This window comes from Biomphalaria glabrata, chromosome 15, assembly GCF_947242115.1.
Source record: "Biomphalaria glabrata chromosome 15, xgBioGlab47.1, whole genome shotgun sequence".
NCBI classification, from domain to species: Eukaryota; Metazoa; Mollusca; class Gastropoda; family Planorbidae; genus Biomphalaria; species Biomphalaria glabrata.
In genome coordinates, this window is record NC_074725.1 from 4444568 (window position 1) to 4464001 (window position 19434).

General features: G+C 38.6%; 1 protein-coding gene across 1 annotated transcript; it reads left to right on the forward strand.

The window, feature by feature from the left end:
- Positions 1-2030: 2030 nt before the first annotated feature.
- Positions 2031-18954, forward strand: LOC106052897 (uncharacterized). The gene is made up of 9 exons (XM_056011739.1): positions 2031-2344; positions 2830-2956; positions 4338-5627; positions 7548-7780; positions 8517-8704; positions 12396-12518; positions 15070-15174; positions 16892-17030; positions 18187-18954. Exons 2-9 carry the CDS (start codon positions 2830-2832, stop codon positions 18292-18294), a joined length of 2313 nt encoding a protein of 770 aa, XP_055867714.1. The 5' UTR covers positions 2031-2344; the 3' UTR covers positions 18295-18954.
- Positions 18955-19434: the final 480 nt, after the last annotated feature.

Consider the following 19434-nt stretch of genomic DNA (forward strand, 5'->3'; position numbering starts at 1 on the left):
GTGTTGCTTGTGTTGAAGCAGTGTTGCCTGTGTTAAAGCAGTGTTGCTTGTGTTGAAGCAGTGTTGCTTGTGTTAAAGTAGTGTTGCCTGTGTTAAAGTAGTGTTGCCTGTGTTAAAGTAGTGTTGCCTGTGTTGAAGCAGTGTTGCTTGTGTTGAAGCAGTGTTGCTTGTGTTAAAGCAGTGTTGCTTGTGTGTTAAAAGCCGTTCGATTAGCACGCTGTTTTTGTCAAACCAATCTTGGTGCTTGCGTTTTGGCTGGCCGAGGACACGGCTAGCTATAGAGTAGCCTACACAGAATCCCTCAGTTTATTCCATCTGTTTTCCACATCCTTGTTCATGTGCATGGCTTTAATTTCACTGTCTAGTTTGTTGATGAGCTCTTGTTTGACGTTTTGTCAGCTTACCAACAGGGCCGGTCCTAGCAATTGCGGGGCCCTATGCGAAACCTAGTCTGGGTGGGAATAAGGGTAATAAGTGGAGATTTTGTATTAGAAAATACATTCGGCTTTGCATTTTATTCATTCTTTTTTTTAAGTACAAAATTGCGATCAAGTTAATCATACTTTACGAACCTTGCAACATGAAAGCTGACAATGCCTTTTTTTTTTTATCGCGCATAGGATTGGTGTTTTCCGTAATGAATGACACCCACAAATGACAATTTTGTCTATTTTTGAGGAGATTTTTATGAGTTTTCAGGAAATTTTAATAAGTGCAGGACATTTCCAGGAATTTTTCGTACATATTTTGAAATTAATAATTACACATCAGAATTAGCGTGGGGCCTATGAAAGCGCGGGGCCCACTGCGACCGCATAGGTTGCAGTGGCCTAAGGCCGGGCCTGCTTACCAACATTTTGGCGATTTGCAAGCTTGCGTTCTTAAGGCTGCCTAATTGGTTTGATGCATATTTTCAGCTTACATAAAATAGGCAACGATGAGTGCAACAGTCCGCTCCGCATAAATCTTTTTGTTCACTTTTGTGTATGTATGTTTTATTGAATTGAGTTTCAAGATATTGAAGTCAAGAAAAATGTATTCTTACACTGTGTTTCTTCAGAGTGTTTAAACTCTCTTGTCTCGCGTATTTTTTGAGAGACAATATTCTCACAAACAACTCGTGATAATAGGCCTGCTGATAAAACTTAAGATGATTAAAAGAAGATATTCACTAGTTAGGATGATAATTTTTTAATTCCACTAACATTTGAAGACTTTGTGACCTCAATGGAACGTTAAAACAGGGAGACAACTGTTTTACCATTAAAAATAACACTGAAATTCGTCGTATAAAAAAGTATAAATTACTGTGTGTAAAATGGCATATAACAAAGACATTTTTTTTAAAAGTTCCCCCTTCAGACCTTGCGATCTATGGGTCAGATGATGTTTCTTTTCTGGATAACACACAGGCGTCCAAAGATTCCAAAATTTAAAATCCCAGTCTTCACCAGGATTCAAGCTTTACCGCTCAACCACAGCACCGCTTGCCCATAGTTGTATTTATCGTAAACAGGTTCAAGGTTTGGGGGTCTGTGCTATTAATTTAGTCGTGATGCTTATACAGATTTTTTAAAATTTTTATTATGATGAAGTTTCTGATGTGTTAACATGTACTTTTGTTGTTTTAATTTAGTTTCATGAATTTTGTACTGCTGGATGCTCTTCTAACGGCTACTCAAGGCCTAACTCCATAATTGTGTCAACATAATTACCAATTATTTCATCTCTAGTATTCACTAATTTTATTTTTTGAATTACTTTTTTGTGTGTAAATATTTAATGAAACAAATCTGAACACGTTTAGGACTAAATCAATTCTGAGCTTTCATCTAGTCATCATAAACTGTGACTCTGTTCACAGCTTTTATTACTTTTGTTGAGTATCGATCGTTAGTCGCACCTCATTATGCCCCATTCTCTCCCCTTTGCTCTTTTGTTTAAAGTTGACATAGACTATCCTCTTAATACTTTGTGATTATCTACTGTAATTATATGATGTAATGGATGGCCAGATTTTCACCGAAGCCTCGACCGTCAGATAATTTATTGCCTTTCATGTCTTTACTTCTTTGGCTATATTTTCTTTTGTTAATTTCTCAACTACATTCGTAATCGCTAGGTCTATAACTTGTGCATTCTGAATATTTTGATGTCAAAAAAATTATTGCTAGATCTGATCTATACCTACATTTCTTTTTCATTATTTTAGAAAGCAATTGTAAGATTTTTTCCTTGGATTTTACTGACATCACTTGTTCTTTTGTTAATGTTGGTAAAGTCAGAACCTGGCTGATGTCATTGGAAGAAGTCTTCTATTTCTTTACGTAATATATCTATACCTGTAAGTTTGTTTAGTATAGTTGACTTTATATTAAGAAAACAAACAAAAGAAAAAAAGATTAGGCTTACCTTTAAAACAAAGCTTACCTAAAGGAAAGAACTGCGAATTACTACCATTTATCTGAGAATGGCAGGGTTTAGTTCCATTTCTGCCATTAAAACAAAATTAATTAATTAATACTAATTGATAATCTAATCGGTTAATTTTTGGATTGATTTGTGTATTGTCATCGAGTATGCAAAATTTCAACTTGATCCGAGAATGGGTTTTGGAGAAATAACGTGTACAAACATTTTACCAGACAGAAAGAGTGAGTTGATATAAGCTTTGTAACCATACTTATATTATTAATAATATATATAATCTACATGCTAGTTTTTGTTTACATAAAGGCATTGTTTGTTTTATGTTTACGCTTGTACCTCAGAAACCTCAACACTAACCCATATAAACGCTTCTTCATAATAATAACTTTATTGTTCCAGATGTCCAGACTAAACATCAGAAAGTTGTTTATTGTAGCCGTCACCTCAACACTAGGGTCTGTTATTCTTAATCTAACAATTAGTACAATGAATAGTAACGTGAACATTGGCCTGTTTCAAACAAAAGGTAATCGTAAGTTTTTTTAAAAATGTGTATCGCTAGATCTCGGTCGAACATACGTGTGCAGCTCTAAGAGTTAGATACATGTAGCTATAAACTATAAGTCTTAAGTGCATGTATAGCCATAACACTTAGATGCATTTATAGCTATAAGTAATACCTTCATAAATATAGGCTAATACTTAAACTATACATTCTCTGCGAAAAATGGCCAGCTCCTCTACCACCAAAGCGAAAGCCACCTTCATCTTCGATATTTGTGGAGTGTCTCTCCACAGCCACATGAAAAAGTGTTCGAGATGAACCATAGTGGCTCCACGACTGAAGGAGGCCAACACACACACGTTCCATGTACAAACCCATATATATCCTTCGTGGTTGAATTGCTAAGAAACTCGAAAATGGCTGTAAAGTTCTATCTGTACTTTGAAATGTCGACCACACTCAGGGCACTGGTATGCTGGGTTTAATACTGGGTTTATTGCAGTATTGCCTGCTTTTATTTTATTTTTGTGACTGATTTCTTATCTTTATTGAATTAAATCTTCTTTACCTCAAGGCTTGAAACACGGTTACGCTATTCTAGGAGCGATCTTGGGCTAACATTTTCTAGTCGGATGATTTCATTTTCCTTGAGGTTGCGCTTGAGAGTATCTTGGTATCCCTTATATTGACCACACAAACTATTCTTTTCAAAGCATAGTTAACAAATTAGCTAAGTCTTAAATAGATGCATAACATACATATATAGACACATGAATTTGAACTATATCGCTTTTATATTAAACACACACTTGAATTTTTTTTTTTTAAATCACATCTTGTTCATCGAAAAATGAGTTGAACAAAAGTTAAAATGAGTTAAATAGGAGTTAAAGGTTTGGTTATATTTAGCAGACATGTAAATGTAGACCTAGATCTAAATGAGCTCAATAAAATGAAGGTTTACTGTAAAATGTGTTTTAAAAGCATAAATCAGTGTAAACATTGGAACATAAACTATTTATTCTACTTTTTTTCTCTTTGTATTACGAAGGAAGGAGGAGTTGTGGCTCAGTGTTAAAGCGCTTGGCTTTCGAACCGGAGGTCTTGGTTTAAAATTCTGGTGAAGACTGGGATTTATCTTTTCGGGATCTTTAGGGTGCCTCTGAGTCCACCCAGCTCTAATAGGTACCTGACATTATCTGGGGAAAAGTAAAGGCGGTTGGTCGTTGTGCTGGCCACATGACACCCTCGTTAACCGTGGGCCACAGAAACAGATGATCTTTATATCATCTGGCCTATAGACCACAAGGTTTGAAGGTGGAACGTATTACGAAGGAAGCTAAGCTTTAAACCAACAAAATCACTGTTACTTTCTCTAAAAGTTTTTGTTGTTTTTTTTCAGATGTCAGAGAAAACACAGTTCTTTATGATCAAGAACAGAATAATTCAGAATATATAAACCATGAAAACATTCTTGATGAGTTTATAAACCACCAAATAAACAAATCCAAGAAGATGGGCCACAGTGAAACCGATTTGGTAATAGCAGAAGATTCAACATTTCTTAAAGGAAAGACTTTGACAGTGTTAGATTCCATGCGGGACGTAAATGGTAGTGACACAGCTGTGACTAACACTCTACAAGACAGCTTTAGTCAAGACTTTACAACGAAATCAAGGAATGATTTGGCAGACTTACCAAAGGATAAGTCTCATATAACAACGATAAGTGAGCCATTACAAGAACAAAGCAACGAACAGTTGGAGGCATTCAATGTATCTTTGAAACACACAGATGATCCAAGAGATGGAGAAACGGAGCAGATCTATCTTCAGTTACAACAAAGAGAACAGTTAGAATCAGAAGATACGCAGTTACATCAAAGAGAACAGTTAGAATCAGAAGATACGCAGTTACATCAAAGAGAACAGTTAGAATCAGAAGATACGCAGTTACATCAGAGAGAAAAGTTAGAATCAGAAAATACGCAGTTACATCAGAGAGAACAGTTAGAATCAGAAGATACACAGTTACATCAGAGAGAACAGTTAGAATCAGAAGATACGCAGTTACATCAGAGAGAACAGTTAGAATCAGAAGATACGCAGTTACATCAGAGAGCACAGTTAGAATCAGAAGATACGCAGTTACATCAAAGAGAACAGTTAGAATCAGAAGATACGCAGTTACATCAGAGAGAAGAGTTAGAATCAGAAAATACGCAGTTACATCAGAGAGAAGAATTAGAATCAGAAGATACGCAGTTACATCAGAGAGAAGAGTTAGAATCAGAAAATACGCAGTTACATCAAAGAGAACAGTTAGAATCAGAAAATACGCAGTTACATCAGAGAGAAGAATTAGAATCAGAAGATACGCAGTTACATCAGAGAGAAGAGTTAGAATCAGAAAATACGCAGTTACATCAAAGAGAAGAATTAGAATCAGAAGATAAGCAGATACAACAAAGAGAAGAGTTAGAATCAGATAACGACCAAATAGAACAAAACCCACAACAGGTAGAACAAATGGTAGATGAAGAAATTGAGGGAGTAGCTGATTACTTGACATCCAACAACTTAAGTGATACTTCTCTGGAGAATGTGATGAAAACAGCACCTGGACCTGTAGGCGTCTCCCTAACTACAACCCCAACCTTAAACTATTGTCCAGACAAATCTTCCCATCTCAGTAAGTTAACATTTTATGTCCATTTTGTTTTTTCTTAGCAACTGTCTAGTTTTTTTTATATATGCCTAGCATGAATCATTTCAACAGGTATACATTGGACAGTATCATATAATAATAATAATAATAAGGCTTGTCTTCGAGTCCAAAGATTAGTGAGGAATGCAGTATTTCACGTGGCTGCTCAGCCCCAGCTATGACCTACATATTTTGCCACATCCAAGGCAAGCATAACCATTGTCCGCAGGTGTTCGATTTAGATTTTCTTTTCGCCGTCTACGTCTGTCCTCGGCAGCGGATTTTCTTTTGGTCTCAAATGAGTGACCACCAGCTGTCTCGTTCTGAGGCTGCATGCAACCATGTGCTTTCTTCTAGGTCAGCTAAGGCAAGTTGGCGCCAAAGCTGGTCTTTGAAGCGTTTCCGTGGGGCGCTTCTGTTACGTCGACCACCTTTTAGCTCACCAAAAAAGACTGCCTTTGGCATACGTTCGTCCCCCATACGGGATACGTGCCCTACCCAGCGTAACTGTCGGACCATAAGAAGTCCCTCTATCATATAGAACTGTCCATAATAGTACTTTTGCATAACCTTTCCAACAGTGAGATACCTCTGTAGCTATTACAATCAGCGCGGTCGCCTTTAAAAAACAAAGTTTGCATCTTTTCAGGGCCGGATTTAAGGCAGGTCAGGCGGGGCTACAGCCACGGGGGTCTCCACAGGAAAGGGGCCTCCAAAAAAGAGATAAAAATATTTCCGAAGTTCGACGAGTCAGAAACTTATACGTTTCTTTTTTCTAACATTTTTTTCGCATTTCTACTTTTGGCAAAAGTGTCGTGATTAAGAAGTGTACGCTTGTAGCATGCTCGGAATAAGTAAATACAGCTCCGGATTTACGAAGGTGCGTCTACCAAGGACCTTAACCTCCACGGAATCTAAAAATGTGCATGTTAAATATTTTTTTTAAAAAAGGAAATTGAGATTAGATTTACAAAAACCGATTTCTTTCTCCTAAAATAAAGCATGCTTTTAGATTTAAGTATGTTCATTCATAAGTGAATCTTTATTTAAGCTTTCAAAAAAATTGTAGGGGCGGCCACAAAAACCCTGCCCTGGGGCCTCCACAAAAACCCTGCCCCTGGGCCTCCACAAAAACCCTGCCCCGGGGCCTCCACAAAAACCATGCCCCTGGGCCTCCACAAAAACCCTGCCCTGGGGCCTCCACAAAAACCCTGCCCTGGGGCCTCCACATCCACAAAAACCCTGCCCTGGGGCCTCCACAAAAACCCTGGCCCGGGGCCTCCACAAAAACCCAAAACCCTGCCTTGGGGCCTCCACAAAAACCCTGCCCCGGGGCCTCCACAAAAAACCCTGCCCTGGGGCCTCCACAAAAACCCTGCCCCGGGGCCTCCACAAAAACCCTGCCCCGGGGCCTCCACAAAAAACCCTGCCCTGGGGCCTCCACAAAAACCCTGCCCCGGGGCCTCCCCATACTTAAATCGGGCCTGCATCTTTTTAAATCCTGGGTCCCGGGGACTGTTCCTTTTTTCCAACACAGGCTTAGCAGTTCGTGGAGTGGCTTCGTTAAAGTATGCTCTCCAGCCTAAAATGATAATGAGGAATCCCTATGAATACTTTATCTGCGTGCAATCATGTCAATTGTATGCACCTTATAATTCTAAACTTCATTGCTGTTTAAGGTTAAGGTGAAATCTAATTTAAACCTGGACTTCACAAAGTATCGCGATAGAAGTCTCTGTTTTAATGAACTCAAACCAGTTAACCTTGACATTGAAACTGGATGAAGGCTGAATGTCGGTGTGGAAAGATGAGCAGTTCATATTAACACAGATTGCATCCCATAAAAGCAAATCTTAACAAAACAATCACTTTTACCCAAAGACAACACACCTTTGTTTTTTGCAGTCGGCCATCTTGCAGGATTGCTACGGGAAACCACGAGAGAAGAACTAATCGATTACTTCCCGGAAATGGACAACGGTGGACGATTACGCCCCACAGATTGCGCAGCGAGACAGAGACTGGCAGTCATATTTCCTTATCGAAATCGATACCAACATCTACATGTAGTCCTCCATAACTTGCTCCCGATTTTAAAGCGCCAGCAGGTCGACGTCACATTTTTCGTCATCGAGCAGGTGAGAAGTTTACAGTTTTAAACTAGATCAATGTCTCCACTCCTATTTATATATCTGTAGATCTATACACTGTTCCTTGACGTTGTTATTGCCGGAAGTGGTAGTGGATGGAGAGCTCTACTGCCTATTAAACTTCGTCCAATGGCATGCGTCTAAAACAGAGTGGCGAAGACGCTTGGCTACTTTTTAAGGAGCTCGATCTGGAATCCCGACTAGAGCTGAGTTGTGTTTGCTGAGCGCCTTAAGACAGAACGGAAACCAACGCCCATATACCCCCCTCCCACCACAGGTCCACATTGCAGAACGCACTGAGCATGCTATAATCTTGAAAGATGTGGTATACAAAAGTAATTAAAAAAAAAACCTGCAGACAACGGCTTTGTCTGCGTCATGTGTGGCTAAATATGCAAGTCGCAATTGGGTCTGCGTAGTCACACCAAATCATCGTTAATATTTGAAATCCAAGAACATGCATTATTAAAATTCGTAGTGTTTAATCATGACATGAACCCAATGTGTTTAATCATGTGTTGATTTCGTTCACTTTCATCATGTGTTTAACTTGTGTGATTGATCATGTGTTTAACTTGTGTGATTAATCATGTGTTTAATTTGCGTGATTGATCATGTGTTTAACTTGTGTGATTAATCATGTGTTTAACTTGCGCGATTAATCATGTGTTTAACTTGTGTGATTAATCATGTTGTTTTCCAATCCTGTGTTTATATTTCTAAGTCAGCACTCTCAACGTTTAACAGAGGAGCACTTCAGAATATTGGGTTTTTGGAGGCTCAGAAACTGAGTTCTTTTGATTGCTACATTTTCCACGATGTGGACCTGATCCCGCTGAATGACAACAACTTATACAGATGTGAATCTAATCCCAGGCACTTCGCAGTGGCATTGAATAAATTTAATTACAGGTAATACGCACTTTAAAGCTAATTTTAGGCATAGGCATCTAAAGGGAAGAAAAGAACAGATTGGCCAGATTGGGTATTTTAATGATCGTTGTCAAAGAGTATGAAGTTTCACCTTATATCTGTCCAAGGTCTCGTCTGGAGAATTGGCCACCAACTAGCTTCCTCCAGGCGTCGTACTGACCTTTGACTTGCCAACGAGCATTTAGTCTAAATTGCCCACGGGTTGTGACGTTGCAGGTCAGTGTTCAGGCCTTCTATAATGAATGGCTTTGGATGAATGCCTGGTCATTGGTTAGGGTCGGAACGATGTTGTCCATACAGCAGTCCGGCCCCCCCCCCCCTTCGAAGTAACAGTCTGTAAACAGCGGCGTCGCAGGATCTGCCAGGATGTAGCACTGTGTGCTGCAAACTGCTTAATGGTCGCTTGCTCCTGATTTTTTTTCTCAGGGTTGACTCCCGAATCCTTTGTCATGTTTTGGTATAACTTCAAGGCAGCAGGGGTTTAAATTCTTTTAGGGTGGGTTGGCAGCGAAGGCTAGAGAGTCTGTCGTTATATACATCCTATATACATCCTATATACATCCTATATACATCCTATATACATCCTATATACATCCTATATACATCCTATATACAGCCTATATACAGCCTATATACATCCTATATACAGCCTATATACAGCCTATATACATCCTATATACAGCCTATACACAGCCTATATACATCCTATATACATCCTATATACAGCCTATATACATCCTATATACATCCTATATACAGCCTATATACATTCTATATACATCCTATATACAGCATATATACAGCCTATATACATCCTATATACATCCTATATACAGCCTATACACAGCCTATACACAGCCTATATACATCCTATATACAGCCTATATACATCCTATATACAGCCTATACACAGCCTATATACATCCTATATACAGCCTATATACAGCCTATATACATCCTATATACATCCTATATACATCCTATATACAGCCTATACACAGCCTATATACATCCTATATACATCCTATATACATCCTATATACAGCCTATACACAGCCTATATACATCCTATATACAGCCTATATACAGCCTATATACATCCTATATACATCCTATATACATCCTATATACATCCTATGTACATCCTATATACAGCCTATATACATCCTATATACAGCCTATATACATCCCATATACAGCATATATACATCCTATATACAGCCTATATACATCCTATATACATCCTATATACATCCTATATACAGCCTATATACATCCTATATACATCCTATATACATCCTATGTACATCCTATATACAGCCTATATACATCCTATATACATCCTATATACAGCCTATATACATCCTATGTACATCCTATATACAGCCTATATACATCCTATATACAGCCTATATACATCCTATATACATCCTATATACATCCTATATACATCCTATATACAGCCTATATACATCCTATATACAGCCTATATACAGCCTATATACATCATATATACATCCTATATACATCCTATATACATCCTATATACATCAAAATTTCAAAGAACGAAAATTGACAACTTTCAATACAAAGACTTACTTCAAAGACCAGGATGACTCTAGCTGGCTTATTTTTTGTCTTATCTATGTCTGTCTAAATGGTGTTTCCCGCGAGTCTCTATCTACACCTTCACTCTCTATCCTAGACACCATCCATGTCTCTCTCAGACTGATGAAACTCTTCTAGATCCAAACTTTTATTTGCATATGTGGACAACACAACATGCTGGAAAGCGATTCACAAGCAAGGGGCATAAGTGCATAATTAACGCTCATATTCAGTAGACCACATCAAACATGAAAGTTTAATATTTATAGATATCACCTTCGGGTAATTCATTTAGCTATTCTTCAAAATTACTCCAATTGCACAATATTATGTTTTTTTTTAAATTGTCAAAATAATAATAAAAAAAAAAGTTTAAAATTATATATTTACATTCACATACAAGAAAGCATCAATAATTTTGTCAATGAGATTTTGCTACCAATATATCTTTCTATTCCACTACCCCTGCACATGTGGGCGTATTCCAAGCTTTAATCTCCTTGACATTAAATAGGAGATACAATTTAACACTAAACCTTTAAATACTTTCATCGCCTTTATTTTTAAAGGCATTTGAAAAAAAAAACGCATGGATATTAACATTTTGAAAATTGTAATCTTGCTAAAATGTATTCTGTCCTTTATCATGTTTAGTAGATTTTAATAAAGTTAAAAAAAAAAGCAAAACATCCGTTTCATACCCTGCAATCTATAGCGCAGATAATGTAAAGGCTATCTGTTTCTGTGGCCTAAGTTAACGAGGGTGTCATGTATAAAAAGTCAAATGTCTAAATAGTTAACGAATACAGAGCAAACAAGTGAGAGTAGTACCCGAGGACACGCTGAATGACTAATGTATGAAGCTCCTCCCCAATCCTATAAATGTCAGGTGACTTGGGTGGACATTATCTGGTAGAAAAGAATAGTACGATCAGTCTGAACAAGTATGATGGCATCACATACACGGGCATACTATTCTGCCTCAAAGTGGCGCCCGTGTGGAAACGGTTACTTGAGGGGGTAACTAGGCTAAATGAATGGCGAAACAAAACTCCCGTGGGAGTGTCCAAGGGTACCCGAGAGTGGACCCATTGCACGGACGGAGTTGAAAGAGAGCTCTCACGGCCCTGTCGATAATCCATGCGCCGTTCCTCAAGGGACCGTTACATTTATGGCGAGTTCCCCCATGGTTAGCTTGTTATAACATAGGAAGATGGTGGAGGCTCCCGGTAAACTCGGTCCTTTGGCCATGTCTAGCCCATGTGTCCAGAGGCCAGTTATGTCGGATATAGCAATGCTTTATATAGGCATTGACTTGGGTCTCTTCCAGACAGAACGGTGGTCCAGACAGGTTGTTTTTTTTTTTTACTGTTTGACGCTCAAACAGGTTTTTTTTTCAAACTTAGAGCTCGAAGAGCCTTCGGCTCAGCTCTTAGACTATCAAACAGTATCACATTAAAGCTTAGGTCACGTCCTAACTTAACCACACCCCCTCTTCTTTTATATATAAAAATTAGAAGGGAAGACAAGATGTCTTCAAAGCGAAAAAACAAACAAACAACGCTTTCATATAATTTACATTAAAGTCCTCATAACATAAACAATTTTTGACATGGAGTTACCATTTAATGGCATAAGAAACTATCATTGGAAATCATTACTATTGTTACTGATCTAGATAGTTTACAATGCATTATGAGCAATCATTTGCAACGTGTTATAAAAATGGTCTATACTCAAGTGCATACAATTAGCATATTATCTTTAGGAAAACAAAATGGGGCACTGACAGTCAGCGTAAACACAAAAGCGGCTTTACCCACTTATGATATGCTATAAACATGTCTCGGAACTTCATGTGAAGCACTCTTACACCGGTACACCATGTTTTGAGGCAGCCGTTTTGTTTTTTGCAAACATAAAAAACATACATATATATATATATATAGCGCTAAAATGGAGCCAAAACGGCGGCGACTAAACGGCTGTGCCAAAACGCCCTGCTTTGCCCTTACACACGAGATTCGAGAATGTCCTTGGCAATATACATAAATGATTGCAGACTGCTTCACAGCAACTACTTTGGTGGTGTGGTTGGATTCTCCAGAGAACAGTATCTCAAAGTCAACGGAAACTCTAATCTCTATTTTGGCTGGGGAGGAGAAGACGACGACCTGCGAATCAGGTAAGAAACACATCCACCTGTGCTAATCAGGTAAAAAACACATCCACCTGTGCTAATCAGGTAAGAAACACATCCACCTGTGCGAATCAGGTAAGAAACACATCCACCTGTGTGAATCAGGTAAGAAACACATCCACCTGTGCTAATCAGGTAAGAAACACATCCACCTGTGCGAATCAGGTAAGAAACACACCCACCTGTGCGAATCAGGTAAGAAACACATCCACCTGTGCGAATCAGGTAAGAAACACATCCACCTGTGCTAATCAGGTAAGAAACACATCCACCTGTGCGAATCAGGTAAGAAACACACCCACCTGTGCGAATCAGGTAAGAAACACACCCACCTGTGCGAATCAGGTAAGAAACACACCCACCTGTGCGAATCAGGTAAGAAACACACCCACCTGTGCGAATCAGGTAAGAAACACACCCACCTGTGCGAATCAGGTAAGATACACACCCACCTGTGCGAATCAGGTAAGAAATACATCCACCTGTGCGAATCAGGTAAGAAACACACCCACCTGTGCGAATCAGGTAAGAAACACATCCACCTGTGCGAATCAGGTAAGAAACACATCCACCTGTGCTAATCAGGTAAGAAACACATCCACCTGTGCGAATCAGGTAAGAAACACATCCACCTGTGCGAATCAGGTAAGAAACACATCCACCTGTGCTAATCAGGTAAGAAACACATCCACCTGTGCGAATCAGGTAAGAAACACACCCACCTGTGCGAATCAGGTAAGAAACACACCCACCTGTGCGAATCAGGTAAGAAACACATCCACTTGTGCGAATCAGGCAAGAAACACATCCACTTGTGCGAATCAGGTAAGATACACACCCACCTGTGCGAATCAAATAAGAAACACATCCACCTGTGCGAATCAGGTAAGAAACACATCCACCTGTGCTAATCAGGTAAGAAACACATCCACCTGTGCTAATCAGGTAAGAAACACATCCACCTGTGCTAATCAGGTAAGAAACACATCCACCTGTGCTAATCAGGTAAGAAACACACCCACCTGTGCTAATCAGGTAAGAAACACATCCACCTGTGCGAATCAGGTAAGAAACACATCCACCTGTGCTAATCAGGTAAGAAACACACCCACCTGTGCGAATCAGGTAAGAAACACACCCACCTGTGCGAATCAGGTAAGAAACACACCCACCTGTGCGAATCAGGTAAGAAACACATCCACCTGTGCGAATGAGGTAAGAAACACACCCACCTGTGCGAATCAGGTAAGAAACACATCCACCTGTGACAATCAGGCAAGAAACACATCCACCTGTGTGAATCAGGTAAGAAACACACCCACCTGTGCGAATCAGGTAAGAAACACATCCACCTGTGCGAATCAGATAAGAAACACACCCACCTGTGCGAATCAGGTAAGAAACACATCCACCTGTGCGAATCAGGTAAGAAACACACCCACCTGTGCGAATCAGGTAAGAAACACACCCACCTGTGCGAATCAGGTAAGAAACACACCCACCTGTGCGAATCAGGTAAGAAACACACCCACCTGTGCGAATCAGGTAAGAAACACACCCACCAGGGGTACGGGAAGACTTTGGATAGGTACGCGCTGCACCTCATTAACTTTGCCATTTACCCATTTACAATGTTCTGTTCGTAAATTAAAATAAATTATCAATACGTTTTAATTCACATTCTTTAATATTATTTTATGTTATATTTAAACAAAATGTTATAAACATCTTAAAATACAATTTACAAAGTTCGGGTAATGAATAGGAATATTTTGCAAGGTTAAAATAATGACACTTTACTGGAATTAATGTTGTTAGACTCTTTTAGAGTAAAAATTAATCCCTCCAATTGAAAATGTAATTGTAAGAGATCTATGATTTATGATGTGCCAAATGGCACAAAAAAATTATAAAAGGGGTTCACATAGGTCAAAAGTTTGGGAAACACTGCTGTATGGTGTCCTCTGACCTGAAATCCTTCGTGAAGCTACGATACCATGTTATTTGAGAAGGTCCCTACTTTCGCTTTTGCCACTCCACCTGTCGGAGAAACATGTCCCGCTAGCTTCATGCGACTCTCAGTCACAAGCTTGCTAAGTGGTCGAGTGCGCGTTCGGTATTTGAGAAGTGCTCTGTCACATTTCACTTGTTGCTTCATTTCACAGAGCAGTGCAGACATAATTATTAATGAGTGTGGTCCTAATAGTAAAACGATAAGCTAATATTTATTATAATGCGCAAAAGTATGAACCATATTTTAAACTTGAATTATTTATGTATTTAACTGTAAAAATGCACATAGGTAGTATAAAACGTGTATTGGCTTCTTTCTTCTAAAAAAAAACAAAACAATAACACATTGGCTTGGTTATTATCTTGTAATGACATCTTTTGTCTGTGATTGCTTAGATCGAATTCTGGCAATGCTATTGAGTTTCGAATTGTGTTTTTTTTTTCTCATACACCAAAGTCATAATTTTTCGTTGCATGTATTTAACTATAATATTCAAAATGTGTTGTTTTTTCACTGAAACAGATTATATAATAAGCACTTCAAATTACTAAGGTATTCTCCAGACATAGCTCGCTATCACATGATCAAACATACCAGAGACATAGGAAATGAGCTCAACCCTTTGAGGTAATCATGTTTCGTTACTGACTTTATGACAAGCTTGACAACCCTATAATTAATTGTCCTTTAAGCTGTTGCTTTACAAGAAAAAAAATTTTTTAGCAAAATATTATAGTAACTTATGACGCTGTTAACAATCAAGCAGTTAGTTAAATTGTTGTTGGTATCCTTCAGTTGTATGACTATGGTTTATCTCGTAAAGCATAATTTCATGTGGCCGTATTCTTGAGAGACATTCCCATCCACATTTAACGCAGGTTAAGGTGACATTTGCTTTGGTGGTAGATGAGCCAGACATTTTTCTTTTGGTACGCTTTTCTTCACGCGGTCTACGGCTGTCTTCATTCCCTTTGTTCTGTCATCCCAATCATCTACTTATAGTGCGGTCTATGACTATGTCTTCACAGTCCCTAGTCATCCCAATCATCTACTTATAGTGCGGTCTAAGACTATGTCTTCATAGTCCCTAGTCATCCCAATCATCTACTTATAGTGTGGTCTATGACTATGTCTTCACAGTCCCTAGTCATCCCAATCATCTACTTACAGTGTGGTCTATGACTATGTCTTCACAGTCCCTAGGCATCCCAATCATCTACTTACAGTGTGGTCTATGACTATGTCTTCACAGTCCCTAGTCATCCCAATCATCTACTTACAGTGTGGTCTATGACTATGTCTTCACAGTCCCTAGTCATCCCAATCATCTACTCACAGTGCGGTCTATGACTATGTCTTCACAGTCCCTAGTCATCCCAATCATCTACTCACAGTGCGGTCTATGACTATGTCTTCACAGTCCCTAGTCATCCCAATCATCTACTCACAGTGCGGTCTATGACTATGTCTTCACAGTCCCTAGTCATCCCAACCATCTACTTACAGTGCGGTCTATGACTATGTCTTCACAGTCCCTAGTCATCCCAATCATCTACTCACAGTGCGGTCTATGACTATCTCTTCACAGTCCCTAGTCATCCCAATCATCTACTTACAGTGTGGTCTATGACTATGTCTTCACAGTCCCTAGTCATCCCAATCATCTACTCACAGTGCGGTCTATGACTATGTCTTCACAGTCCCTAGTCATCCCAATCATCTACTCACAGTGCGGTCTATGACTATCTCTTCACAGTCCCTAGTCATCCCAATCATCTACTCACAGTGCGGTCTATGACTATGTCTTCACAGTCCCTAGTCATCCCAATCATCTACTTACAGTGTGGTCTATGACTATGTCTTCACAGTCCCTAGTCATCCCAATCATCTACTTACAGTGCGGTCTATGAGATTAATGGCAACAGATACGGGCTATTTCAGTTGTCACCCAAGCACTTCTCAGTGGCTCCTGACCTTCTTTCAGATTGCTCATCGATCTAGAAATATTTTATTGGTATTGAAACTGTGTTGAGAATAGCGTGAACCCAGATTCTTGAAAATGACCCCATGTGCTTTTTAAAGTTTAGCTGAAGTTAGAAATTATGATTTAGCATTTTGCTCATTTCTTTCTTTCTTGTTAATTAAGACATGTATTAATTGTACAGTTAAATAAATTTTACAACAGTAGTCTTGTCGGCCCAGTACCTTTGTAAATGAGTATTTTTTTTTTCCTATTTGATGTCATATTTATAATTACTGTCACCTGGTGCATTGTCCAACCCCCCCACCCCCCCAAATACATCGACGCCAGTGAGTAAAACCACCAACCACTCTTCCTCATTAGGTACAGTCTTTTGAAGAATGCTGCCGCTAGACAAGACATTGAAGGTCTAAACACTGTCAAATACAGAATAGTAAACATAACATTTGATCGCCTATACACTTGGATCACTGTGGAGATAAACACTAGCGAAATACTCAAGGTCAGTATGATTTTAAAAAAAAAGCGTGATTATTGTCCCTTGAAGGCTATGTAAGAATCTCCTTCTGTTCTTCTAAATAGGGCCGGCCTTAGTTGATTGGAGACCCTTGGCTAAGTGAATTGGATGGCGCCGAATGAAATAGAAAAAACATATAAGACGAAATGAGTTAAAAACCTTCTGTATGTGTATTTACACCTAAATCAACAAATAAGTTAAATTCATATATCGACGACAGCACAAATGTGTTTCATGGACAATTCTTAATCACCAGTCTAGAAATAACGTTTCGACATTTCACTAAAGGAAGAAAAAAATGCTCCTCAAAAATATGTAGTCTAACAAGTAGATCTGAATATTCTTAAATAAACCGCTAATCACAGTGAAGATTTAAGACATAGTCAAGCCATGGTGTGTTTCGCTATGTTTTAAATTTGATCCATGCTTTGCAATTTTTTCTCTACAAAAAGTAATTTCTTTGAGTCCTGTGCCTAACTAGTCTATGCCTAAGGCCGGCCTTTTTCTAAAATGTAACTTTTTGTTTTGTCGTTGACATCCTTAGAGGTGCATCGCCTCATTATGAGCTTGTTTAAATGTCTAGATCTTTAAACATATAACAAGCTCAGTAAATTAAGCGCTAAAAATGAAATCATGTCAAGAAAGATCTGACACCTTCGACCTATGTTCCAAGATGAGCACAGTGTCATGTGTTATGTAGAAGCTGAGCACTATTACAGTATAAAGTAAAATACCCCTTTTCAGACCGTGTGATCTATATCTATTAGGCAGATGATGTAAAGCTCAACACAACGACCAACCACCTCTACTTTTCCCCAACTAATGTCAGGTACCCATTAGAGATGGCTGGACTCACAGGCGCCATAAAGATCACAAAATTGAAAATCCCAGTCTTCACCAGGATTCGAACCTGGGACCTCCGGTTCGGAAGCCAAGCGCTTTACCACTCAGCCACTATTATAAATTAATCAATTTTTTTTTTCAAAGTCTATTTTCTTTGAAGAAACGTTATTATTGTTATATTAAAAAAAAAAAAAAAAAAAAAAAAGACTGATGAATAAACAAACACGTTTGAGAGTGCTCCTAACAGATTGAAACTTTCAGACATTGATCTCTAACGTATGTCTTATGTCCAACACAGACCACTCCCGCCTTAACACAGAAAGACATTGACCAGGACTCGAGGAAATGGAGAAAACGAAAGCCTCCCAGCCAGAAGATTCCGTTAGAGCAGATTTCTAAAAGCTAGAGAGAAAGACGGGTAGAATCACGTTGGAGGAGATGGAATTAAGACAATCGTGGAGCTAAAATTAGGACGCCATTATTAAAGTCTGAATATAAGTACGCATATAATACTCTTACATTGCTATATGAAAATAAAAAATGTTTTTAAAAAGACATTTAATGTTTTTTTTGGTTACTGCCAAATTATTTCATTCATGGTTGCAAGATGTAGCATACGATGGAGTGGAAAGAAAACACACTCACGCCACCCGCACAGCATTACTCGATTCTATATTACGTTCTGTTGTGAAATGTTCCTTTTTTAATATAGTTGTGCAATATGGAGCGACTGTCTTTACAACATACATGTCTTGTGCTGTCTGAGTAGATGTGTCTCTCGATGTGTCTCTCCATGTGTCTCTCGATGTGTCTCTCGATGTATCGTACAAACAAAAAGAAGTCTTATATCAAGTCTTCGGCTTTGTTCGGTATAAGTCTTATTACTTACATACTTTTTCAAAACCTTCCTTCTTTCTTTGGGCATTTACTTTTTTTTGTGGTCAATTGTAAAGAGGAAAAGAAAGAGAAAGAGAGAGAAAGAAAGAGAGAGAGAGATAGAGAGAGAGAGAGATTAGATGAAGAAAATAATGAGTGACGCGAAACTGCATTTGATATCTGCAAATGTTCACATACAAAACTTTATTATACTTTATTGTAAAATAAAATTGTTTCTGTATAACACTGCCTGGTACTTGTTTTCATTTCATTGCACTGGTATTCGAGTGTCTTATTAAACATAAGAAAATGTGTTTTATACTTGTATATTAATGGCTGCTATTTAGTACAAGTTAGGTTTATGTTTTGTGGTAAGCAGTGTGCGGTTCCAAATGTGTGGCTTTACGTTTCATATTAGGTATTGCCGAGACGTTTTATATTAGGTATTGCCGAGATGTTTTATATTAGGTATTGCTGAGACGTTTTATATTAGGTATTGCCGAGACGTTTTATAATAGGTATTGCCGAGACGTTTTATATTAGGTATTGCCGAGACGTTTCATATTAGGTATTGCAGAGGCGTTTCATATTAGATATTGCCGAGGCGTTTCATATTAGATATTGCCGAGGCGTTTCATATTAGATATTGCCGAGGCGTTTCATATTAGAT